A 22423-nucleotide genomic window follows, 5' to 3' on the forward strand; every position below is an offset into this window, starting at 1 on the left:
TCCTACAAGCTAAGGAAAAAAATAATAACTCTATAAATGTTACTAATTCCATTCCACTCATCGAAAAACAGGCACATATTCCAAATACATTTGAATGAAGCAATACAAGTTTCTTCAAAACCAAAAATAAGTCAAATAGCAAATTAGATAGTCTCCAAATTAAACAAAACCAACAACCCAAACCACTGTCTATAGAAGAAACCCAAAAGCAAAAAATACAAGCAAATCATCAAACAGATCAGCTACACAAACAAACATGTAAAACAACAACCAAAATAAAAATTTAAGACAACCAAAATAAAAATACAAGCAAATCACCAAACACATCAACTACTAGAAAATGATTGTCACCATCACATGCAAATTTGAGACAACCAAAATAAAAAACTCCAAATTCAAGCCTAGCTTGGCCATTTGGCCAAAGCAAGAGACCTACTCTACCCATTCACCTCATCTTTAAACCGAAAATCAGTAGCCTGTATATTCCCTTATATTTTTTCATCCCAAACGAAAATAAAAGCCCTCCATCTCTGGTGTTTTTTCAATTGATGTGGAACTATGGCGTACAAAATATTATAAATGGGTAGAAATGGTAGATAAACAATCTAAAGCACAAGGACTCTCTCTCTCTCAACATTAACACATCGAGTAGCCATCGGCCATAGCAATGGAGGGAACAATGGAAAATCTCTCAAGTTACTTAAAAAACCATCAAAATTTTCAAATCTATATCACTACTCTTATATAGATAAAAATTTCAGACCCAACGCAAATCAAGCAACTCAAAAAACAAGATCCAAAAACAACTCAAAAAATCAGATCTATATAAAGAGAAAATCAGAAGGAAAATCAAAACAAAACAGAGAAGACCTTGCGGTAGATAGGTTGTCGGAGTCGTCTGCAGTGGTGGTGATTTGGCTTGGCTCTTCAGCGATGGTGGTGGCTCAGCTGGGCACGTCGTGGCGGAACGGTCGATGGGTCATTGGAGTCATCAGAGCTATATGGTGAATAGAGAACGCACTGTACCCTTTGGCCGGAGATGGACAAACCGGTGCATTGGTAGCTAGTGGGTGGCTGTCGATGGGGTGGAGGGAGGGAGGGAAAGGCGGAAAGCTTTTGGGGGCAAAAATATTTTGGGAGAAATTGAAATGAAATTGGGTTCGTATAAACGAAGGTTTTTATTTTTTATTTTTTTCCCAAAGGTAGACACGAGGGATGAATGAGTACCGAGTAGAATTACTCTGAAAATTTATATAAGTTATTGGCAAATTTCAGCCATTCGTCCATGAAGAGCTGTATTTTGAATATCACAAACACATGCATATAGTGCTCATTGAAACCCTATGTCAAGTTATCAATAACATTTCACAGACAGAGTTCATCTCAGAAATTTGATGCATCTCTTGGTTACATAATCCTGTAAACGTTGTTTTTTTTATATATAACAAAGTTGCCTTCAAGGCAACCGAGTAAATCAACCATGGATTCTTCTTTTGATCCATTGAAGTGATCAAGAATATCGGATAGAGTAACCTGCAATACACCCATATCAGTATTGTTTTTTGTCTTGCAATATAGCAAAGGGATAATTGCACCACTGGTCCCTGAAGTTGGTCCCTGAAGTTAATTTAAATTATGAATCACTCTCTGTGGTACAAAAAGTTCATGAAGAGTCCTTATGGTAAACTATAATTACGAATCACTCATTGAACTCGTTTTCCGTCTATCAAATTAACAGAATTTGTTAGTTAACCACGTTATATAAATAGTAAAATAACCTCTAAATATCATTTATATTGTAATTCACTAACGGACTCTGTTAATTTAGTGGACGGAAAACGAGTTTAGGGAGTAATTTGTAATTATGGTTTACCACAAGGACCCTCCATGAATTTTTTATACCACAAGGACTGATTCATAATTTAGGCCAACCCCAAGAACCAGTGGTGCAATTATTCCTATAACAAATAACACAAAAGGAGACAGCACAAGAAAACTTTATAAAAAATTACTCACTCCATCATAGTTCTTAAGCCAGTCTACTATTGCACTCTCCGTTGCCTTCAGTGAGATGAAACTTACTTCCTTCGGACTACTAACTTTTTGGCGTTTTGTTAAGAGTGGATCTTCATCATGGACTAGGGATAGCTTTGGTCCCTGGCCACCAGTGAAGGGAACAGAAGCTGTTTCTTCATTTTTTCCAAAGCAACAATGAGCAACTGAATTCTTGAATGAGGTTTTAACTTCACATGGTCCTTCCATGAGGCATGTACTGGTGGGAATCAGTGAGCATTCTGACACCTTGTCCTGAAGTTCATTCCCATTCCATGTGTTATGGCAGCTGGGTGTAATCAGTTCTGAAGAGATCCCAAGGTTTTGCATTATCAGACAAGTCTTGATGTGTGCATAACTCACCTGGAATTATGAAGTAAATTTCGTCAATTTAAAACTCAATGAAGTGATATTTAATTCACCAACAACTATTTATAGGCCTCGGCCACAATATTCAAATACGTTGCAAATACATGTTCATGTTGATCATAAAAATAGTTCAGAAATAATTTTTAAAAAAAATGCAAAATTTTAAGGACATTAAACTCACGTCTTCTGGCAATTCATTTTTAATGGGCTTCAACTTCTCCGTAGAGCCAACCTTTGAAATGGCTCCCTGAATGACTGAGGATATTTCACGTGTCAGTCCAACTTCGTCACAATATCTGCTCCAATCAATTGGAAATCCTTCTTGGGCAGCATCTAGGAGATAGTCTGAAACAGTTTGTTCTCTGATAGGAGCTGATCTTCCAGGGAAGTTCTATGATTGGAAAAATAGAAAGTTATAATAAGGATTGAAGCATTTTTTTTTTTAATAAATAATCGAGATATTATTAAAAGTAAAAGGCGTCCCATGTACATGGGAAGTATATAAGAAAAAACACCTAACTAGAAGGAGAAAAAAGAAAGAAAGAAAAGGAAATCATAAGGAGAAACAAATTCAGTTGTCCAAAAATACAAAGTGTTGAAGAAAAAAGACTTTAGCTCCTTCACAATGTCCTCTCACAATCCTAAAGACTACTGTTATTCCTTTCTTTCCAGTTTCCATAGACATCACTAAAGGCACAAAGACATTATCTTCCACACAGCAACATTCCGAGTGCTACCAATAGTCCACCAACAAGCATACAATGCATAATCTAATGGAGTGACGTTTTTAAGGTTTTGGTTAGCCATTTTAACCTAAATGTGAAAATGGCTCTCTTTCGGAATGCTCAAAAAAAAAAGGTGGGGGGGAAGACATCCCAACTACATCTTGTCCCATCGGTGCACGCACCTCAAAATTACTAGATGAGCCCTTCAACGACAAGGGCAAGGCCGTAAACTTCCTCGGTCCCGCAAGTGTCTCCACAATCCACATATGACAAATACCACCCCCCCCCCCCTCCCCCCAACAGAGATCTCAGTGCCACTTTGTTTGACCCATGCCCGACAGCCGACGCTAAAGGAATGCCGCAATGACGCCCAGCTGACCCACGACCATGTCGTGACCGGAAGATTTGCAAAACCACTTGTAGCTTTGTGGCGAAGGACTTCCAGCCCCCACCATATATATCCCTTCTAGCACCAAGATGAGGCCCCTCCGTCTACCTTCCCTAAAATTACGTCACCACCAAGAACCACCACTAAAAATCCGTTACCAGCACTTTGTCTCCAAAACTCCTTTGTCCCCTCCTCTAGAACCACCGCCTCGGCGGTGGCTAACAACCAGGAAACGTTGACTTTGAGAGAGAGAGAGAGAGATGATCATTTATGCCACATTTTCCAAGCAGTGAGAGAGAGAGAGAGATGGTCCTTTAAATACATACGGCAATTTTCTGAATGGAGAGACCGTCTTCATGCCACATTTTCCAAGTACAGAGAGAGAGAGAGAGAGAGAGAGAGAGAGAGATGGTCATTTAAATACTTACTGCAATTTTCTGAATGCAGAGACCATCTTCATACCACATTTTCCAAGCTTCAACCTTTGCCGGTGTTAACTTCTTCTGCGGGTTGGGTAGTGAATACACTTTTTTTGTACCAGCAGTCTGCAAGTCTGCTCCCCCATCCAACGAAAGGTTTAGTCCTTGTGATATATTCCTAATAACTTGAAGAAAATGATCTCCATGTGTCGCTAGTAGGTGCTGCAAAATTATTGAAGTTCAGATTTAGCCTTCCACACCAAAAGGGAAAAAGATAATTTGAATTGAGAATCTCTTTTCTAACAAATTCCCTTGAATTCATCAAATGCATATAAACTTGCAGTATCAACAAAGATGTCATTGCCAATGAATTGAATTCAGACTTTAGGCAATTGTTTGTTACTTCAGTGGAGAAAAAGCATATACACAATATTCTGAAGGACCATAAACATGTAGTGCAGATCAAATAGTCTCAGACAGGAGTCTCATGCTTGTTTGCACTCTCCTATATAGATTCTGATCCCTTTAGCCATGTAAAGAGACAGACAAACATTCATGAAATTGAAAATTCTAGCCAAGAATGCTTCTGTTTCAGTTATGAATTATATCATGTGTTGAAACCCCATTTTACTCCAATTAGTTAGCAAATAAACATACCAAAAGAAGTCCGAGAAACAACATAAAGAATACATAAACTACATAATATGAGGGAAAAAAGGAACACATGATTGTCTTGTGCCCTGATTGTTGCATGACATCACAAACTCTGGTAAACCTATCTTGTAATTTTGCAATTATCTTGTGCCCTGACTGATCATGACATCACAAATTCTGGCAAAATTTCCTTATATTTTGCATTGGCACAGCTCTGTAACTAACTTCTGACATGTATTTAGGCCAGAAGCCACTAGGGGATAAAGGAGTACACTTAAAGATCATCCAGCAAGTAAAAGACTCAATTCTATCGTCTTGGGGTAGCAGGACATTAGAACTACAGCCAGGATATGCTTGGTCTGAATTGGGAGTGTGGACAGTAGTCTAATACTTTATTTACATAAATTAACATGAACTATAGTGAAAGATTGATCATGAATGTATGAACTCGCAGGAAAATTTATAAGACATTACACCATTACTAAGATAAAGGTGTCTACAATGAAGACATAAACTAGAATCTTAACCACTGGGAAGTGGGAACATTATAAATAATCCTAAAAGCCATTACTCAGTGTTTGTCCTGCCAAAGGAGTATCATACAAGTAGAGATCTGCAAATTGTCATAACCTTACTCACTGGCTGAAAGTAAATAAACCAACACATAGAAACATACATTATTGTCCCCATTGTTAAGACATACCTGGTTGACACCATCAATGTTTGCCAGCCTTGCTTTGGTAGATGGCCTTGTTACAGCAATTTTTTTTATTGTTTGATCACCACATATAGCATATCTGCAAAGAGGAATGTATATGACAGACGTGACATAAAATTATTCCCTATAATAAATACTTCCCGACAATTATAGATTAAAGAAACTTCTAAGAATTGGTAGCCTGAAGAATAAAACAAACACCTACGGTGCAGTTCCTATGCCTCTTGCAAGTTTCAGTCTCTCTTCTAAAAGCATTTGGTAGAGTTGTGCCTCAACCTGAATAGAACAAAACACATTCGCAAACTATATATAAAACAATCAATGGCCATGAATGCAGAATAAGAATGTGAAGGACTTCAGGCCAGGGATGTGTCAAACTTCTTCTAGGTTGTCATCTTGTACAGTACAACTTCAAATACTTTCAGGTCAGAATGGCTTTTTTATCAAAGGAAGCAACCAAAAAGGCAGAAAAGCAAAAGAATTTAAATCGCACTGAAAGATGTTCCGATCCAAATGAAAAACTAAGAGTGAGTGACCAACTACACATAACCATAAATTTGAAATGTTTTGTGCTGCTGTCGTACAGCAGGATCCCCGCTGTGCATAAGTGGAGGTTAAATAATACTTGAGGTCTTGAGCAGTTGCAATGCTACACACACACACACACACACACACGACAGTAAAGTGTCAAATCAGGCCTATGAGCAATCAGATCATTGCATGCCAAATGAGTGGTATCCCTTCATTGGGCCAAACTCAGTCCAATTTTTTGCCACCTCTGGTTGTTGGTCGCCGATTCAACAATGCAGTAGCACGATCAGTGAGGATGAAAAAATGGACAACAATTAATTTACCAACCTGTGAAAGTCCCTCAAATTCCAAAGTAGCCAAACTTTTGAATTCTTCAACTTCACTAGATGTGCTTGTATGTTCCTCATCATCAACCATCTCACCGGTTACCGGCAAAAAGAGGGGTGGTTGATAATCAGGTCTAGCAGAACTAAGAAATTGCTCTCCTTTTGTACTGACACTGATGCATGAAGAAATAGATTTAATCATCTCTTTGAAGGTTCCAAAAAAAAGGGGTTGACTAATAAGGTACAACAGGGAAGGCTTCAGAACTGATGGCATATAACAAGCAGATGTTGGGAATTGAATAGATGGAAAAATTAGAAACTTTATCGAGTAGGTTGCACTCTAACTGAATAAATGAAAGCAATCTACCTTACAGTCACATATATATCAAATACGGTCTCCATCAAGTAACCTGTAGAATAGTTGTAACTTTTCATTATTAGCTGCTCAATTAGTTTATTATTATTCAAGAGAGAAAACAGCGTAGCTTTTGCCTATGTAACAGACAAGAAGGGAAGAACTAGTTTAAGGGAAGAAAAAAATTACTAAACTTACAAAATGTGCCACTATATGACATACAAACCACTATAGTCTACAATTACATTTTTCTTACACCCTTCTCCTTTTAAACTATTCTTCAAGATTGTTGTATTTCTTTCTCAGCATTGAGTACAGATGCATAACGGATCTTATATATCTCAGAGCCATCAAATCTGCAAAAGTGAATCAGATATTGACCGGCAACATGAATAGAAATTGCAAGGTTGCAGCATTTCCAAGTCAAAACAGCACTGTTGTTCCCATGTTGCCTCATTGTAGGGGAGAATGAGGAAAAAATTAACCTATGGGCCCACCCTATATTTTTATCAAATGCGTCAGATTCAATACACTTCAGTCGCTAGTGGGGGAGGGGGGGAGGAAACATATTAACACTCCATTTAATTGGAAAAATTTGTGAATGAATAAAATGGTAGTTTCCTCATTTGGTCGTGTTGGATGTGTGACTTTCATCCGCATCAAGGCACAGTGGGCCCACAGTGTTTTGTCCTTCTATAAGAAGGAAATGTTTTCTACTTTGTATCCTACTTGGAATTGGAGTGTGCGCCAACATAGTATCATATAAAATGAGGAGCCAAGTCTCAGTTGTGCAGAGAGAAGAAAAAGAGCCTCACTCTTAGTTGTCAATTACATGAACTGAAATAGCGGGATCACAAGAGAGATAGAAAGCCCTTTTTTTCTATCTTCTTGGAGCGATGCAAGTTTTGTTCTTTCTTTATCAAGGAAAAGAAAGAATTGAGAGTGAGCTGCTTGGTGACGGTGAGAGAAAAAGATAGAGACCAACTGCCATTTGTCCTAGCAAAAGAGAAGTTTGTCCTTCTGTTTTCTCATTTGGGGAAGAATCTCTTTTATGTGATAGTGGGATTTGGGTGTATTGAGGCTTTGGATTCTAAGTGATTTTCTCTTTACTATTTTATATTCCATCTTTGATAGTGAATTTCTTTATAATTGCTTCCGCCTATGGATGTACCTCGCATTGAGGGATCCTCGTAAATCTTGGTGTTCTTGTGTGATTGGTGTCTTATTTACCATAATTGTGGTCTTTTGTACAACAGGTGGTATCAGAGCTAGGTTCGGTAGTTAGATTGGCGATTACGGTAAATATGGCGAGCACTGAGTATAAAGTAGATAAGTTTAATGGCAGAAACAATTTCTCTCTTTGGCAAAGAAGGATGAAAATCTTTTGATTCAACAAGGAGTCTACAAGGCGTTATTGGGAAGGTAAAGAAATCCCAGAAGATGGGTGTGAAGGCTGCTAGTGCGATCCGTTTTAATTTGTCAGATGAAGTTATTCATAATGTGGTTAATGAAGAGAAGGCATAGATAATTTCGCAGAAATTAGACAGTCTATATATGGTGGAAAAAATAACGAATAAGTTGTATGTGAAAAGTTAGTTATATGGTTTACAGATGGAGGAAAATACAGATTTGCTAGAGCATCTCAACAAGTTTAACATGTTGAAGACACAGTTGTTAAACTTTGGAGTGAAGATTAAAGAAGAAGATAAAGTGATACTTTTGTTGGCATCGCTTCCCCCTTTGTATGATCACCTGGTTACGACATTATTCTATGAGAAAGATACTCTAGTGGAGTTATGAAAACATCTAAAGGTGCTTTAGTGGTAATGAAGGGTAAAAAATTTGTCAATTTGTATAAGTTACTCAGGAACACAGTTATAGGTGGAGTTGCAGCATCCACTTTGGCAGAATCTAATAATGATGATACAGTTTTGTGGTATATGCGGCTTGGCCATTTAGGTGAGCGCGGTATGTTTGAGCTTCACAAACAAAATTTGTTAAAAGTTGTGAGGGAGGGGATATTTTCTACATATTTTACTCTTCTTGTCCCATCATTTTTATTTTCTTTTTTCCTTCCTTCCATGGTCAAGAACTTTGAAAATTAATACCAAAAGAAAAATTAGGTTTTAGAGAATACATGTGACCAACCCGATTAATTGATGAAGACCCCTAAAGCTGAACCAAATTTATGGCTTAGTTGATTTAACTTGAGCATAAATAATAAGTTTTTGAAATGCAAATGTAGGTTACATGAATATGAAAAGGATATGCATAACTCAAGAATCTCAACATATATACTCCATAATCAATAGAAAATGTGTCTCTTCAAGTACCATAAGAAATTAATTGGGAAGCTAGTGCTTTCCACCAATTTGATGAGTAATCTTTTCCAAGTCCATGAAGCGGAAGCTTGTCGAATTGAGCATCAAGAATTTTTCTTGACTGTAAACCACAATGGAAAGACATCAAATCAGTAGAAACAGCTGTATAAAAATTGAGAAGCAAATGTTATAGTTTTGACAGAGAACCCCATGAATCCATGATCCAAAAACTTCCTTTGCAGTGTTGCAAAATACTTGCCAACATCAAGATGCAAACAATAGATTAACCTGCTAAAGGAAAAGAGGCTCCACTGGAAGGACAGAGACAGACAACATGTTAAAATCATGACAATGAACTGGACTATGGCAAGACGAGAACTTGGTAAGATTTGGAGGGCAGTTCCTCTTTGCATTATGTGGAGAAATTGGCAGGTGAGGATACTTTCAATGATGTAGAACTATATAGCAATGCACTTAAAAGTGCTTACATTCATTGCTTGACCAGAAAATACAAACATCTACTTGCATTTATTGTTTGCCAAAATCCAACGACCTAAAAGCCATTTGCACACAAGGAAAGCCACAAAATGAACTAATCATTCATTTTAGTGTCTGGGACAAGCACAGAATTTAAAATTTTGCTCATGAATAGAGTCTGCAAGGAGATAATTAAGATTAAGAAAGCAAGAAAAAGAAAAAACGTGCTGTAGATAATTACCAAAGCACACTGATTATTCTCAACGCATAAGAACTTACTCGAGAACCTCGAAGAATGTCTATGTACATATTCAGGCCCCTTTTGCTCCTACACGATTGAATGCAAGCCATTAGAAGAAATGCTTCTCTAGACATATCACACTCCTTCTTTGACACAGTGCAGTTATCACAATTCCCTACAAACACAAGGAAAATCAACTAATGAATGATTGATAAAATTTTAAGAAAGTCATGAGTTATGGACAATTTGTTCAGGTAGAAGAGAAGATGCTAAGGCTGTGAATTAGTTACATTTGATTATTCTTTCTGATTCATACTATTTTAGACACAAAAAAAAGTGAAATATATATATAAAATTTCGACTATCTTGACAATAATATTAGTTCAATCCAATTAGTTCAATAGGTGCTAAGAGATACAAAATAATATCATTATCACAAGGATCATTATCACCACCAGCACCATCCTATTTCCAATTATTACAATCATAAGATAGCTGTAACTTTAGTTGTTACCAAACGTGGCTCAAAGTCCAAACTCCAGGGACCGATTCATTATTTAGCCTAAAACTAAATGGACACTGTGGAGGTCATGTTGTGGGCAAAAGTTTGATAGTGGTCACAAATGGAAACAATAAAGAAAACTTTAACGTACTAGCAGAAGCATATGCCTTTAAGATATACAGCATATCAATAAACTAGTTCTTCAAGCAAAAAGGCAAACCACATCTATCGGCTGCAGATTTTTCTCCAAAGTGGTCGAGCAAGAATTTTCTTCTGCAAGTTGTAGCCAAGCAATACCGTTGTGCAGCCATGAGTGACTCCATAACAGCTCTTCTGTGATTTGCCTGGTGAATGGCAGCCCAAAAAGTACTCGTAAGACAAAGAAAGAATTCACAATGGATTGTCTGGAAGAAAATGCAAGCTTAGAAAGCAAAAAAATTCAGGCTCTGTTTGTTTCAACGTAAAACGTTTTCTGACATAAAACATTTTCAGCTGTAAACATTTTCAGGGAAAAATACTGATTTTTCTGTATTTGGCTGTCACCTTGATTCCACTGTTTGGTTCACAGTAAAAATATTTTCCAGGAAAACATTTTCCGCTGGCAGGGGTGGCTCTGGTGGGGGGGGGGGGGGGGGGCGGTGGGGTTGGTGCAGGCGAGAGAGGGGGTGGCCTTTGGGGTGTAGTACCGTGGTGTGGATGTTCGTTGGGAGGGGGATTTAAAGAGATGAACTATGTATAAAAAATGTTTTACGCCTTAAAAAAAAGGGAAATGATTTTTCTACATCACATTACCCTACATCAATCCTACACCAAGACACATAAGGTGTGGGACCCATGCATATAGGTCCCATATATGTGGGTCCCATATACATGAGTCTCACATCTAATGTATCTTGGTGTAGGATTGATGTAGGATAATGTGATGTAGGAATAATATATCCCTAGAAAAAATAAACCATTTTACTGAAAATAATAGGGTGGTAAACAGTTGATCGAAAATGTTTTATGGTTGACCAAGTTTTCCAAGTGCAACCAAACATCAGAAAATACTAAAAATGCTTTACAAAAAAATGTTCTACGTCGAAACAAACGGAGCCTCACTAAAAAATAACCTAAAATATATCCAGTATACTGGCAAAATAATATTGGGAATTGACAGGATTAAAGCTTGGGAAATTCATAAATACAGACACAAATTTACATACTGTTTGGGATTCTCCACAATAGAAATCAGCCTTTGCAAAGTCACTTCTTGTATAATAAAGCCAGCAAACAGAAGCGATACCATCCCTACCACAGCGTCCACTTTCCTGGTAATAAGATTCTAGACTCTTTGGGCAACCATAGTGTATCACCTGTCTTATGTTTGGCTTATCAATCCCCATGCCAAAAGCAATAGTGGCAACCATGACTTGCAATTCGTCTCGTATAAATAATCTGACAAAAAGAATAAAAGGCTAGGGATGAGATGTATCGACTCAAATCATGATAATCCAAGGTAAAGAGGAGAAGGCGCAATACTAAACAACCATATTGATCACACAAGCCAACTAAATATGCTACTCCACATATACATGAGATAGAGCTGAGAACCTGTGGTTCTCCTCACGAGTTTTATTATCCAGTTGACCATGATAGATTCCAACCATCATTCCTGCCTCCTGAAGTGACTTGAATATCTAAAGGAAAGTAAGATCATGAAAACATTACAAGACTTGAGCCAAACTCATTAATAAATACATTAACTAACAAAACAAGAGTCTGCTAAATTCTACCAAGACCCAAACTAGAAAGACAAGTATGCAATAAATCACCACTTTCCTCGTAAAGAAATAAAGAAACAGGACGGTGCGATCCTTATGCTACATTGATGCCAGTATACAGACATCAAGTATGTGGCACATGCATAGATGTCAGATTCCCTTAGCCATGATTTCTTAGGACAAGAAAACATGGCTAATTGCTAAAAAAGTATGTAGAACAGGAACATATGAAGAAAAGTATTCTTAAGACAACAATGAATTGATATTCGCCTTGCATTGGACCCGCATTGTTGGTTACACGTCCAATACATAATCATGTCACATAAATACTGGTATAATGTGCTTCAAATAAGATTATAAGAGCACTTCACAAAGTTTGTTGTGCCCAGTAACACAGGCCTGATCAAAGTCATGTCCGTCGGACAGAGCGCAGGTGGACATCAAGAGTCTTGACTTTGTCTTCAAAGATCCGTAAAACAAATTTATTTCATTTTCATGAAAGCAAAAGAGAAATGTTGTTTTTCTTTAGCGGTTAATTAATTGGAGTTCTAGAGTAACAGAAATCGGGAGTTCAAAATTGTAGTGAATCTAGACTGTCTTGAGATACACCTTTCTTGATTTTAAGCACAACTGAATTATAACATTAGGCAGGTAAAAAAGATACCTGCTCAACATCTTTAATTGTTGTGCAGTAAATTATTGTTGAACCAGTGCTAGCTACGAACTTCGAAACTTCTCTCACAAGCTCGTTGATAAATAATTGACCTCGATTCAAATGCTTGACACCATAGAAGAGATTTCCACGATCAAATGAGCCAATTGTAATATAGGGATCTTTCATCTTCAGGGAACTGATGATGTCAATTTGAACCCTATCACAATGCAAAAAATTGTAAAGATTCCAGGAGTTTAGGATTTTTTCAAATAGCCCATTAAGGTTTAAAAATTATCAAATTGCTCTTTGAAGCAATCTTAGTTATCAAATCACTCTCTCCGTATCATTTTATTAGGATTTTTAATGGAGAAACATGACATGTAGGTTTGAGACAACATTAATGCTAACATTTCCTTGAACACGCCATTTAAAAAGTGCTACATCAAAAAAACAAGAAAACAAAGAGCCAAAAAAAAAAAAGTGTGGCAAAGGGGTTGGGTCTCCCCTCTCCGCCACTTGGGCATTAAGCCAAACCACCCCCAAGGCTTAAGGGGGTGGTTTGGCCACCTCCAAAGGCTAATTTTAGAATGGTTCAGTCATCCCAAAGCCACTTTTTGGGGGAGGTTGAGAACCATCGCCAAAGGCTTGAGAGGGTGTTTGGCCCCTCCCAACCACCTTTTTTTTCTTCTTCCTAACATGATAGTTTTTACATTATATGGGATTTTTTAAAATGATATGGTGAAAGTGATTGGAGCTAACTTAACGCTCAGTACATGTGTCGAGAAAATACGGGCATTGATGCTGCCTTACGCCTACATGCCACGATTCTCCATTAAAGACCGAAACAGAATGTGTATGGAGAAAATTATTTAATAACGGAGATTACATTAAAGAGCAATTTGATAATTTATAGACTATGTGGAGCCATTTGAAAAATGTACAGCCCCTTGGGACTGCTGACAGTATATAATGATTAGAAGCAAATTGCTAAACTAACATATGGGCGGAAAATCAAAGAATATTAGAATAAGGTCAAGTAATGAAATAGAAGCATAACAATCACTCCGAGTACCATCCTTCAGGCTATAATATTTAATTCTACCATGATATAATATACTTTTTTTCATAAGTAATTCAATGTTATTAAATAAGTGCAGTGGGGTGCAACCCTAGTACATAGGAAGTATATAAGAAAACTCCGTAATCAAAAGAAAAAGATGGATAAAAGTTTTTTTTTTTTTTTTTTTAAAAAAAATATAAAATAAAATAAAAATAAAAATCTCTAAAACTAGAAACAAGCAAGCTATGATGTGCTGATATCTAACTATATAGAGTGTTGAACATGATCCTCTGCAGCTCTAGCACAGAAGTCTCTATATTTTCAAAGCTCCAAGCATTCCACTTTCCCCCAAGGTACCACACTAAGCACAATGGAGCCAACCTTCATACTTTCATAATATTACCACACCCTAACTGACCTCCCAAACTCACTAATAAATTTTTCACCCATCTAGGCATAGCCCAATCTACACCAAACAAACTAAAAATAGAGCTCCATAACTCTCTTGATACTTCACAATGAATCAGCAAGTGATCAATGGACTCCTCACTCTTTTGGCACATGCAACACCACTCCACCACCACAACATTCCTCCTTCTCAAATTATCTAGCGTCACTATTTTCCCTAAATCCGTTGTCCACACAAGAAAGTCACCCGCGAGAGAGCCTTGACTCTCTAAATACTCTTCCAAGAAAAAGGGGATCCATACGGACTATTTAACACTTGATAAAACGACTTCACTTCAAACTTGCTCCTTTTAGAAGGCCTCCAACCTATTCTTTCCACACCTCTTTGTCTTACTCTGAAAGAATACAACATCTCAAAGAAAGAAAAGACCGCCTCCACCTCTCAATCCTAAACTGGTCTAGTAAAAATTACATTCCAATGAATATTCCCATCTCGAAACTACAAATTACCCTCCACCACGCATCCTTGCTACGTACAATACTGAACAAGTCCAGATAAGATATCTTTAATGGATTATCCCCACACCACGCATCATGCAAAAAAAACCAACCTTTGACCCATCACCCACCTCATATCTAACAAATTTTGAAAACATTTCCCAACCCTTCTTATAAATTTTCATACTCCCACTCCAAATGGCCTTGTTACCTCCTTAGAGCACCAACCTACCCTTAGACTATCATATTTAGTCTCTATCACCAATCTCCATAATGCCTCTCTCTCCATAGCATACCGCCACAACTATTTTCCCAGAAGAGCTCAATTAAACTAAATTAAATTTCTAATTCCCAAACCACATGATTTCATCGGAATGCAAATTCTTGACCAATTCACTAAATGAAATTTAAACTCATCTCCAATTCCACCCCATAAAAAATCCTTATGAAGTTTCTCAAGCCTATTAGCCACATCCACAGGAATAGGGAAAAGAGACAAATAATAAGTAGGTAAATTGGAAAGCGTACTCTCTTTTTTATAAGTAATAAATTGGTCTTATTAAAAGCGTAAGGCGCCCCTAAATACACCAAAAGTATACAAGAGGAAGTCAGTCTACCACCCTAAGATAAATAAAGCTTTTGCCATCCAGCCAGCCAATGTTCCCTCCCTCCCTCATACTTATTTTTTTAATGGACTTATTTGCTATTTATTAAGAAATTTTTAATGGACTTATTCGCTATTTATTAATTTTTTAATTAGTATTTTTAATGTTACTTACCAACATTTTATAATCTCGGATCCGAAAAAGTTATGCTTGTTCCTCATTGTACTTACACTTTTGAAAATAGTGATTCGAACTAATATTAAGGATCAACTTACAAGTTCTGATTCCAGTTCTAAGGGGGAGAGGGAGGGGGGGAGAGAGAGAGAGAGAGAGAGAGAGATTTTGAGTCCAATAGAAGCATCAAGGCATGGTGAGCATAAACTAAATATGGTGATACCACATGTAGAACCTATCGGTTGAACATAGAGTGGATCAAGCAAACAAAAGTAATAGAAAGACAATTGCTAGTAGTTACATAAATTCTAAGACAGCCAAATCCACAAGAAAAGTATAATTATAGTTATATAAATGACAACATCAACTTAGAACAAATGAGAAGATACTTACTTTTTAGTAGCAGTTGCAGTGAGTGCAACAAATGGGACATCTAAGAGAATATTACGTAACTTGTCTAACTGCTTGTATTCGACCCTGATAAGCCACAAATGATAATTCCTCAGATATGGTGATAAAAAAAGAAATAGGGAAGAAAGAAAGACTAAAAAAAATGATATTTTAAAGTTAGATAATGGTGATACCATTTACTAGAGGTCCTAAGGGCGTACTCAAACCCAACAAAGGTTGTTACCCGACGGACCCAGGAAGGCCTATCCACCTTCAAGATGGACCAAGTGCCCAACGAAACGCCCTCCCCCAAGGTAGATCACTGACCGACAGTTCCCAAACCACCAATCAGCCCCTTAGGAGCTTCATCGACTAATGAACCCCCGACTACCGGTTGGCCCCCAAGGGGATTCACTTACCAACGGCCCCTTGACCGTCAATCGCCTGCCCGATAGATATATGGTAAGAAAACCATAGAGGGAAAGGTATCCCCGCATTAATGCCTTGCCTATTTGGACTTGGTCCAATAAAGGAAGGTTGACTCTATAAGGGAATGATTCGCTTGAGCATCTCTAGAAGGAAAGTTATTCATGCAAATACACCACTTTCCATATCAGACCATTGACCTCTAATCATTGCTATATTAAACCCACTTGCCACAATGGAGGCAATCTTATAAGTAAAGGTGACGAACTCTATTCTGAAGTATGCACACTTTCCCCCTCACTCTCTTGCCTCCTATTTTCCCTCAAAAATATCCTACTAACTTAGGCATCAAAGTGATCCCCGCCGATACCTCTGGTGAGTCATCTATGTTTGTTTCTTGTCTTTGCAAGTATTTTTGGCCGGACTACTGTTGTGCGGTCAACTGTGCGAACAGATAACAAGAAAGAAAGATAACGAAAAAGGTAAGAAGACACTAAGATGCTTAGTAAAATTAGATTATGATTTGAATAATGTCATACTTCACACCAATTTATCACATTACTTTAAAAAAACAAAAGTGTAAGCCACTTATAACACACCATGTTAGCCAGTGTGACATGGGTGTGATAAATGGGTGTGAAGTGTATAATTACTCTTATGATTTACCTCCTTGTACTTTCCATGGAAATCTTTGAACACCCAAGTACTACAACATTGGTCACATGAGTCCTCAAACTATCTTAATTTACCACTTGTACCCGCCCTCAATGTGTCATATATAAAGATAGGGGGAAACGGTAGTATGATGAGCACATGAAAGTTAGTCCTAAACTATCTTTAAGCACAAGCAAGACCATGTGTAAACACCTCCCAAGCCCCCTTGCTTACCTTTATGTATCTAGATTATATTAGAACAAAACAAGTCTTATAGGCTAGAGGTTCACAAATTTCAGAATCTAGGACTCTAAGAACCAAGTTCAAAAGAAGAAAAATAACAACAAAAATACTAATGACCTGAAATTATGGCCCCACTCTGATATGCAATGTGATTCATCAACAGCAAACAAAGAAATTCCCACCTTCAGCAATTTTGACCAGAAGCTGCAAAAATGAAATAAAATTCTATAAGACAATAAATAGAAGAAATTAGCCACTTAATAAATCTATATCCATCTATCAAGAACTATAAATACTTGAATAGATTACAAGTTTCCATGCAAAATCAACTCACACCACCATGAATAAACTTTACCTTAGGTTCTCAATCGCCAGAAGACAAGCCAGAAAATCAATGTCAACAATACACGCACATACACTTACAATTTCAGAAAACATAATGGCAAGCCATAATAAAGATTACAGCAGAAGGATAAAGAGAAGAATAAGAAAAATAAACCCAGGGAAGAAATAAGTGAGAGGATAAACAATTACTCTAGCAAATTCTGAACTCCAAGTCATTGCCATAAGATTTTCAGCATAGCAAAAACAATCCATGTACTAATGTTTCTATCAGAAAGAGGGACTGCAAACAATTTAAAGTCTTTGTAGGACAAATCACATTCTTGAAATAATCATGCATTTACTTGGCTACTATTTTGGTTAGGATTTTAGTAGTAATTTCTCAATCCTGACTCTTGAGAACATAAACCAAAATTTGAGACCATCTTGGACGCCAAAAGCAAGAAAAGCAACTTCAAAACCCACGGAGAATATGTTAAAGTGTGCAACAAGGATGAAATAGTGCACTCTAATTATATCTGTGAGGAAGAAGCAAGTCACACAAGATTATTATGTTCTCATTTCTTCTTTTTGATCTCATATCATATAAGATATAGTGAATTATAATAAAAGAGTTATATACATAATTTACAATTAACCCCCCTAGTTAAAAAAAAAAAAAGATGAATATAATAACAACCAATTGATTTGTGCTAAGAAAATAGCACCTGGTAGGAATTAAGCATGCCTTCTCGGGAGTCATGAATAAAATATCAAATTGACCGCTCTCAGCTTTGATTTGGACAGTGGGATTTGTCTGATTACTTCCAAGATACTCTGCTCTGATGCCCCGTTGTTTCAAAGTCATTACCTGTTTATAATTATTACAAAACAGATACGTTGGTTAAGAATAATAGTAATCAAGTATGAAGAACTGCGAAGGCATAGAGTGATAGAGACTAGTGCAAATGAAAATTTACAAAAATTGATTCGTCGATTACCTGATCTTGCATTAAAGATATGAGAGGGCTGATTACTATGCCAGTCTTTCTTACAACTAAAGGAGGGACCTGATAGCTGTCATGTTAACAAACTAGTTTATTCATAACTCTCTCAATGAATATCTTCTTTTGAAACAAAAAACAATGAAGAACACTTAACACTATGAAACGGAAGGGAAATTTGTAGAAAGGAGAGAAGAGGGCGGCTTACCACAAGGACTTTCCGCTGCCAGTGGCCATGACCACCAAGCAATCCCTCTTCTGTAGAATTTTCTCAATGACCTCCTCCTGATACTCGCGGAAGGCAGAGTACCCAAAATATTTCTGCAGTAACCGAGAGATCCGTACTATGACTTCAGACTTCAGTAATGGTACAAGACATAATCATTTACATTCATAGATGCGATTAATGACATCAAATTTTTAATTAAGCAAATAAAAATTAAAAAAAAAAAAAACATAATAGACAAGGTGTGGGATTGGACATGGGGCTTTAGAGAACTCAGTTCCAATGGACCACTGCTCCAGATGATCATTCCAAATGTACGAAACAGGGAAGCGAAATTGAATCTTGATAACAATCGTTAATAGCGATAGAGAAAAGGGGTGTGGCGAGTGTTGAGTATACTACCTTGAGGACAGACTCCATTTTACATGCGTCTCTTTTTGCTTCTTCTTTTTCCGTTGAGACGGTCGGTCAGTCAATCAATCGGTGTAGGACATTAGGGCGAGCCAAAGAAGGTCATTTAATGGTAGTCATTTTCTTTTTTCTGAGACATTTGTAGTAATTAGCAGAGCTAAAAATTGCATGCTTTCCCGCCCTTTTCTTGGAAGCCCTTCACGCTCGCTAAGGACATCTCTGGGCCTTGGCAGCACTAATTGGGCTGAATTTTAATTGGGCCTACAATATAGTACATTTACAGCTAACAATTGGGGTTATGCAGTTATGCCCATATAATATACTGGCTGCCTTGAACTAGCCGTGTAGCCCCAGCCCCACGACCAATGTGCTGAGTATACGCCGAGGTTTCGGACATTGAAAAATATTCTTGTACAGCAGTATTGCATAACTTGTGTTAGACCTACTATATGAATTTCATTCTATGTATGTTGTGTTGTGCATAAGTTATGCAATATTGTTGTGTACCAATCACTTCTATCCAGACCTAAGGTTGAGATTGAGCTAAACTAACACATGCAATTATTGATAGCCAGAAAAATCATGCTAAACATCTTTGATGTAGTAGCTAAAGCGTTCTCTCTATATATATTAACTCTAATACGGTAGTAGGGGAACTTGAAAAGGAAAGAGAAATGGCTTTAGGCTTAATTGATTTCATCGAGATAGGGTCTCTCTAACCTGAAACTGATGTTCTACGGTTCTACCCATGGCTTTAAAGCTGCTTGTCTGTTGACGAAAGAGAGCCTGGGTTGCACAAGTTTCGGGTCCTCCCTCAATCATGGCAATATCTTCTTGTTGCATTTATTTCATTTTATTGTGTTGTTCAAAGCAACTAATTTGTGAAAATCATTAAACTCTTAAGCCCCTGCGTATTAATTGGTCCTAAATTGTTATGGTTATATTAGGGTGCGTTTGGAATTGCGATTTTATAAACAATAAATAGAATTTTAAATCAAATAGCAGAACATAAATATTTTGGAAACTGCGTTTTTAAAAATTATGATTTGAAAACGCATAAAATTTGCTTTTTCAAATCACAGATAATATGGTACTTTTTTGAAAACGCATAATTTTAAAGGCTAATTTATAATTGTAAAGGCTAAACTGCGATTTTGCCAAACACTTAACTGCGTTTTTAAAAATCACTTTTTTCAAATCACACATTTTAAAATCATTATTTTAAATCGCACTTTTTAAAATCGCAAACTCAAACAGACCATTAATCCCATTAATTAATCAAGTTTGGACCCAAAAATACGAGTTTAACTTATTCAACCAACGCTCAAGTTTTACCAATCTTCTTTAGCTAATAGCTACACAAAATCGAGTTGTTGGCGAAGGATTCACATAAAAATGAAGAATTTTACTTACAATTTATCACTTTTAAAATAAGATACCCAAATTTTAAAAAGTGTCAATTTAGTGTATTCATCTTTCAATTTTTTTCAATTTCAACCCTCCGTAATAATTTTCCGTTAAATCCTGTCAAAATTTTCAAAATATCCTTAATTTTTTTAGGGAAAAAAATTGTAATGATTTAGATATTAGTCAGAATTTAACGGAATTTGCAAAAATACTCATGCCTAAATGTTTGAAATTTTTTTATAACTTTTTTTTAAAAAACAAAACACATGGTATTTTGAGAATTTTGATAGAATTTAACAAAAAATTCAAACGGAATGTTAAAATTGAAAAAAAATTGAAAGATTAATACCATAAATTGATATTTTTTAAAGTTTGGGTACCTTTTTTCAAAAGTGATGAAATATGAAGGGTTATAAGTAAAGTTTATCCAAAGAAATAAAATAAATGAATAAACCATTAAACAAGCAAATTACGTAAAAGGAGCTGCGAATTAAAATTTGGGTTAAAAAACCTTTTGCTTCATGTGATTTAAATACTTTATTTTTTTGACTCCTATGCTTCATTTTGTATCATAGATGATACCTCATTTATGTCTAAAGACAGATATGGTACTTTCATCTAACTTCCGTTAAAAAATTGACGGAAGTCCAAGTCACTGACCTTTAAAAATTGACTTGTGTCCATTGCCTAATTAAAAAAATTAATTTTTTTTATTAAAATAATAATAAAAAAAAAACTCTAGGATAACTTCACTTAAGACTACCGAACTTTTACTATGTTTGAGAGAAGATACCTGAATTTCAAAACGTCTCAATTTAGGTTATCCATTTTTCAAAAAGTTTCAATTAGAAGATCCTCTGTTAGGATTTTCCGTTAAATCCTATCAAAATTCCCAAAATACTGTTGTGTTTATTTTTTAAAAAAAAAAATTATAAAAACTTTCAAAGATTTAGGCATAGGTATTTTTGTAAATTTAGTTAAATTCTAACCAACACTTCAATTTTTTCTCCTTTTTTTTTTTCCTAAAAATATTATAGGTATTTTGAAATTTTGATAGGATTTAACGGAAAATTTTAACGGATAAGCCCTAATCGAGACTTTTCAAAAAATTAATGCCCTAAATTGAGACAATTTGAAGTTTAGGTATCTTATTTCAAAAATGGTGAAATTTTGGTACCCTTAAGTGAAGTTATTCAAAAAACTGTTAACTCATAGCAGGACTGGGGATGGACGAACCATCCCATGGCCCTCGCGGGTGGTTTGGCCACCCTAAAGAGCAAAATTGAGGTAGTCGAAACCAACCCCAAAAGCCATAGGAGTAAGCGAACCATCCCATGGCAGCCATCCCAACAAGGCCCCAAAAAAAAAAAAAAAAAAAAAAAAATTGTTTAGGGTTTGGCTATTCGCCCACCCTCAACTCAAACAAGGGTGGCTCTTAAGACTCTTGCGGGTGGTTTCAGTAATCCTCATTTTGTCGTTGGGGTTGGTCCAGCCACCCCCTACTAGTCATGGGGTGGCTCAAGCCACCATTTTTTTTTTCTTGTCTAAAAGGTTTTTTTTTTTTTTTTTTTTTTTTCAAGATTTTTAATATTTTAATTGTTTTATTGTTTAATTTTTTTTTGTTTTCTTAAATTAAACAAGGGTGGCCCCCAAGGCTCTTGTGGGGTAGTTTCAGTAACCCTCATTTTGTTATTGAGGTTAGTTCGGACTCCTACCAGCAATGGGGTGGCTTGAGCCACAATTTTTTTTTTTTTTTTTTTGTTCTAAAAGTAATTTTTTCCTAGTTTTTTAATATTTGAATTGTTTTATCGTTTAATTTTATTTTTAAAATGACATAGGACACGTGTTAGTTTATTAAGAGGGTTGATATGGACTTCTATCAATTTTTGGATGAAAGTACTTTCCATAAACGAGGTACCATCTGTTATACAAAATAAAACATAGAAACAAAAAAAAAAAAATAAAGTCTTTAAACTACGCAAAAGTGTATTAAACCCTTAAAATTTGATGGGAAAATTACATTTTAACCCTCAAAACTATCAGCCGTTTTGAAAGTAGCCCCTTAAACTACTAACCATTATATTGTGGCCCTCTAAACTA

General features: G+C 36.3%; 1 protein-coding gene across 1 annotated transcript; it reads right to left on the reverse strand.

The window, feature by feature from the left end:
* Nucleotides 1–1269: 1269 nt before the first annotated feature.
* On the reverse strand, nucleotides 1270–19084 carry LOC133878170 (uncharacterized). The gene is made up of 20 exons (XM_062316679.1): nucleotides 18908–19084; nucleotides 18488–18600; nucleotides 18277–18352; nucleotides 18004–18146; nucleotides 17072–17158; nucleotides 15635–15718; nucleotides 12506–12713; nucleotides 11672–11757; nucleotides 11284–11515; nucleotides 10299–10422; nucleotides 9615–9751; nucleotides 8871–8979; nucleotides 6550–6592; nucleotides 6184–6355; nucleotides 5531–5601; nucleotides 5311–5404; nucleotides 3963–4175; nucleotides 2603–2812; nucleotides 2017–2415; nucleotides 1270–1533 (listed from the first exon to the last, which is right to left on the reverse strand). Exons 1-20 carry the CDS (start codon nucleotides 18923–18925, stop codon nucleotides 1408–1410), a joined length of 2745 nt encoding a protein of 914 aa, XP_062172663.1. The 5' UTR covers nucleotides 18926–19084; the 3' UTR covers nucleotides 1270–1407.
* Nucleotides 19085–22423: the final 3339 nt, after the last annotated feature.

The sequence above is a fragment of the Alnus glutinosa genome, chromosome 9 (assembly GCF_958979055.1).
Source record: "Alnus glutinosa chromosome 9, dhAlnGlut1.1, whole genome shotgun sequence".
Taxonomy (NCBI): domain Eukaryota; kingdom Viridiplantae; phylum Streptophyta; class Magnoliopsida; order Fagales; family Betulaceae; genus Alnus; species Alnus glutinosa.

What these genes read in the sequence shown, in the direction of transcription:
- LOC133878170 (XM_062316679.1), bottom strand. An exon ending in ACTCGTGAGGAGAACCACAG is followed by an intron (nt 11,516 to 11,671) that starts GTTCTCAGCTCT and finishes TCTTTTTGTCAG; the next exon opens with ATTATTTATACGAGACGAAT. An exon ending in TTCCCAATTAATTTCTTATG is followed by an intron (nt 6,593 to 8,870) that starts GTACTTGAAGAG and finishes ACTATTCTACAG; the next exon opens with GTTACTTGATGGAGACCGTA.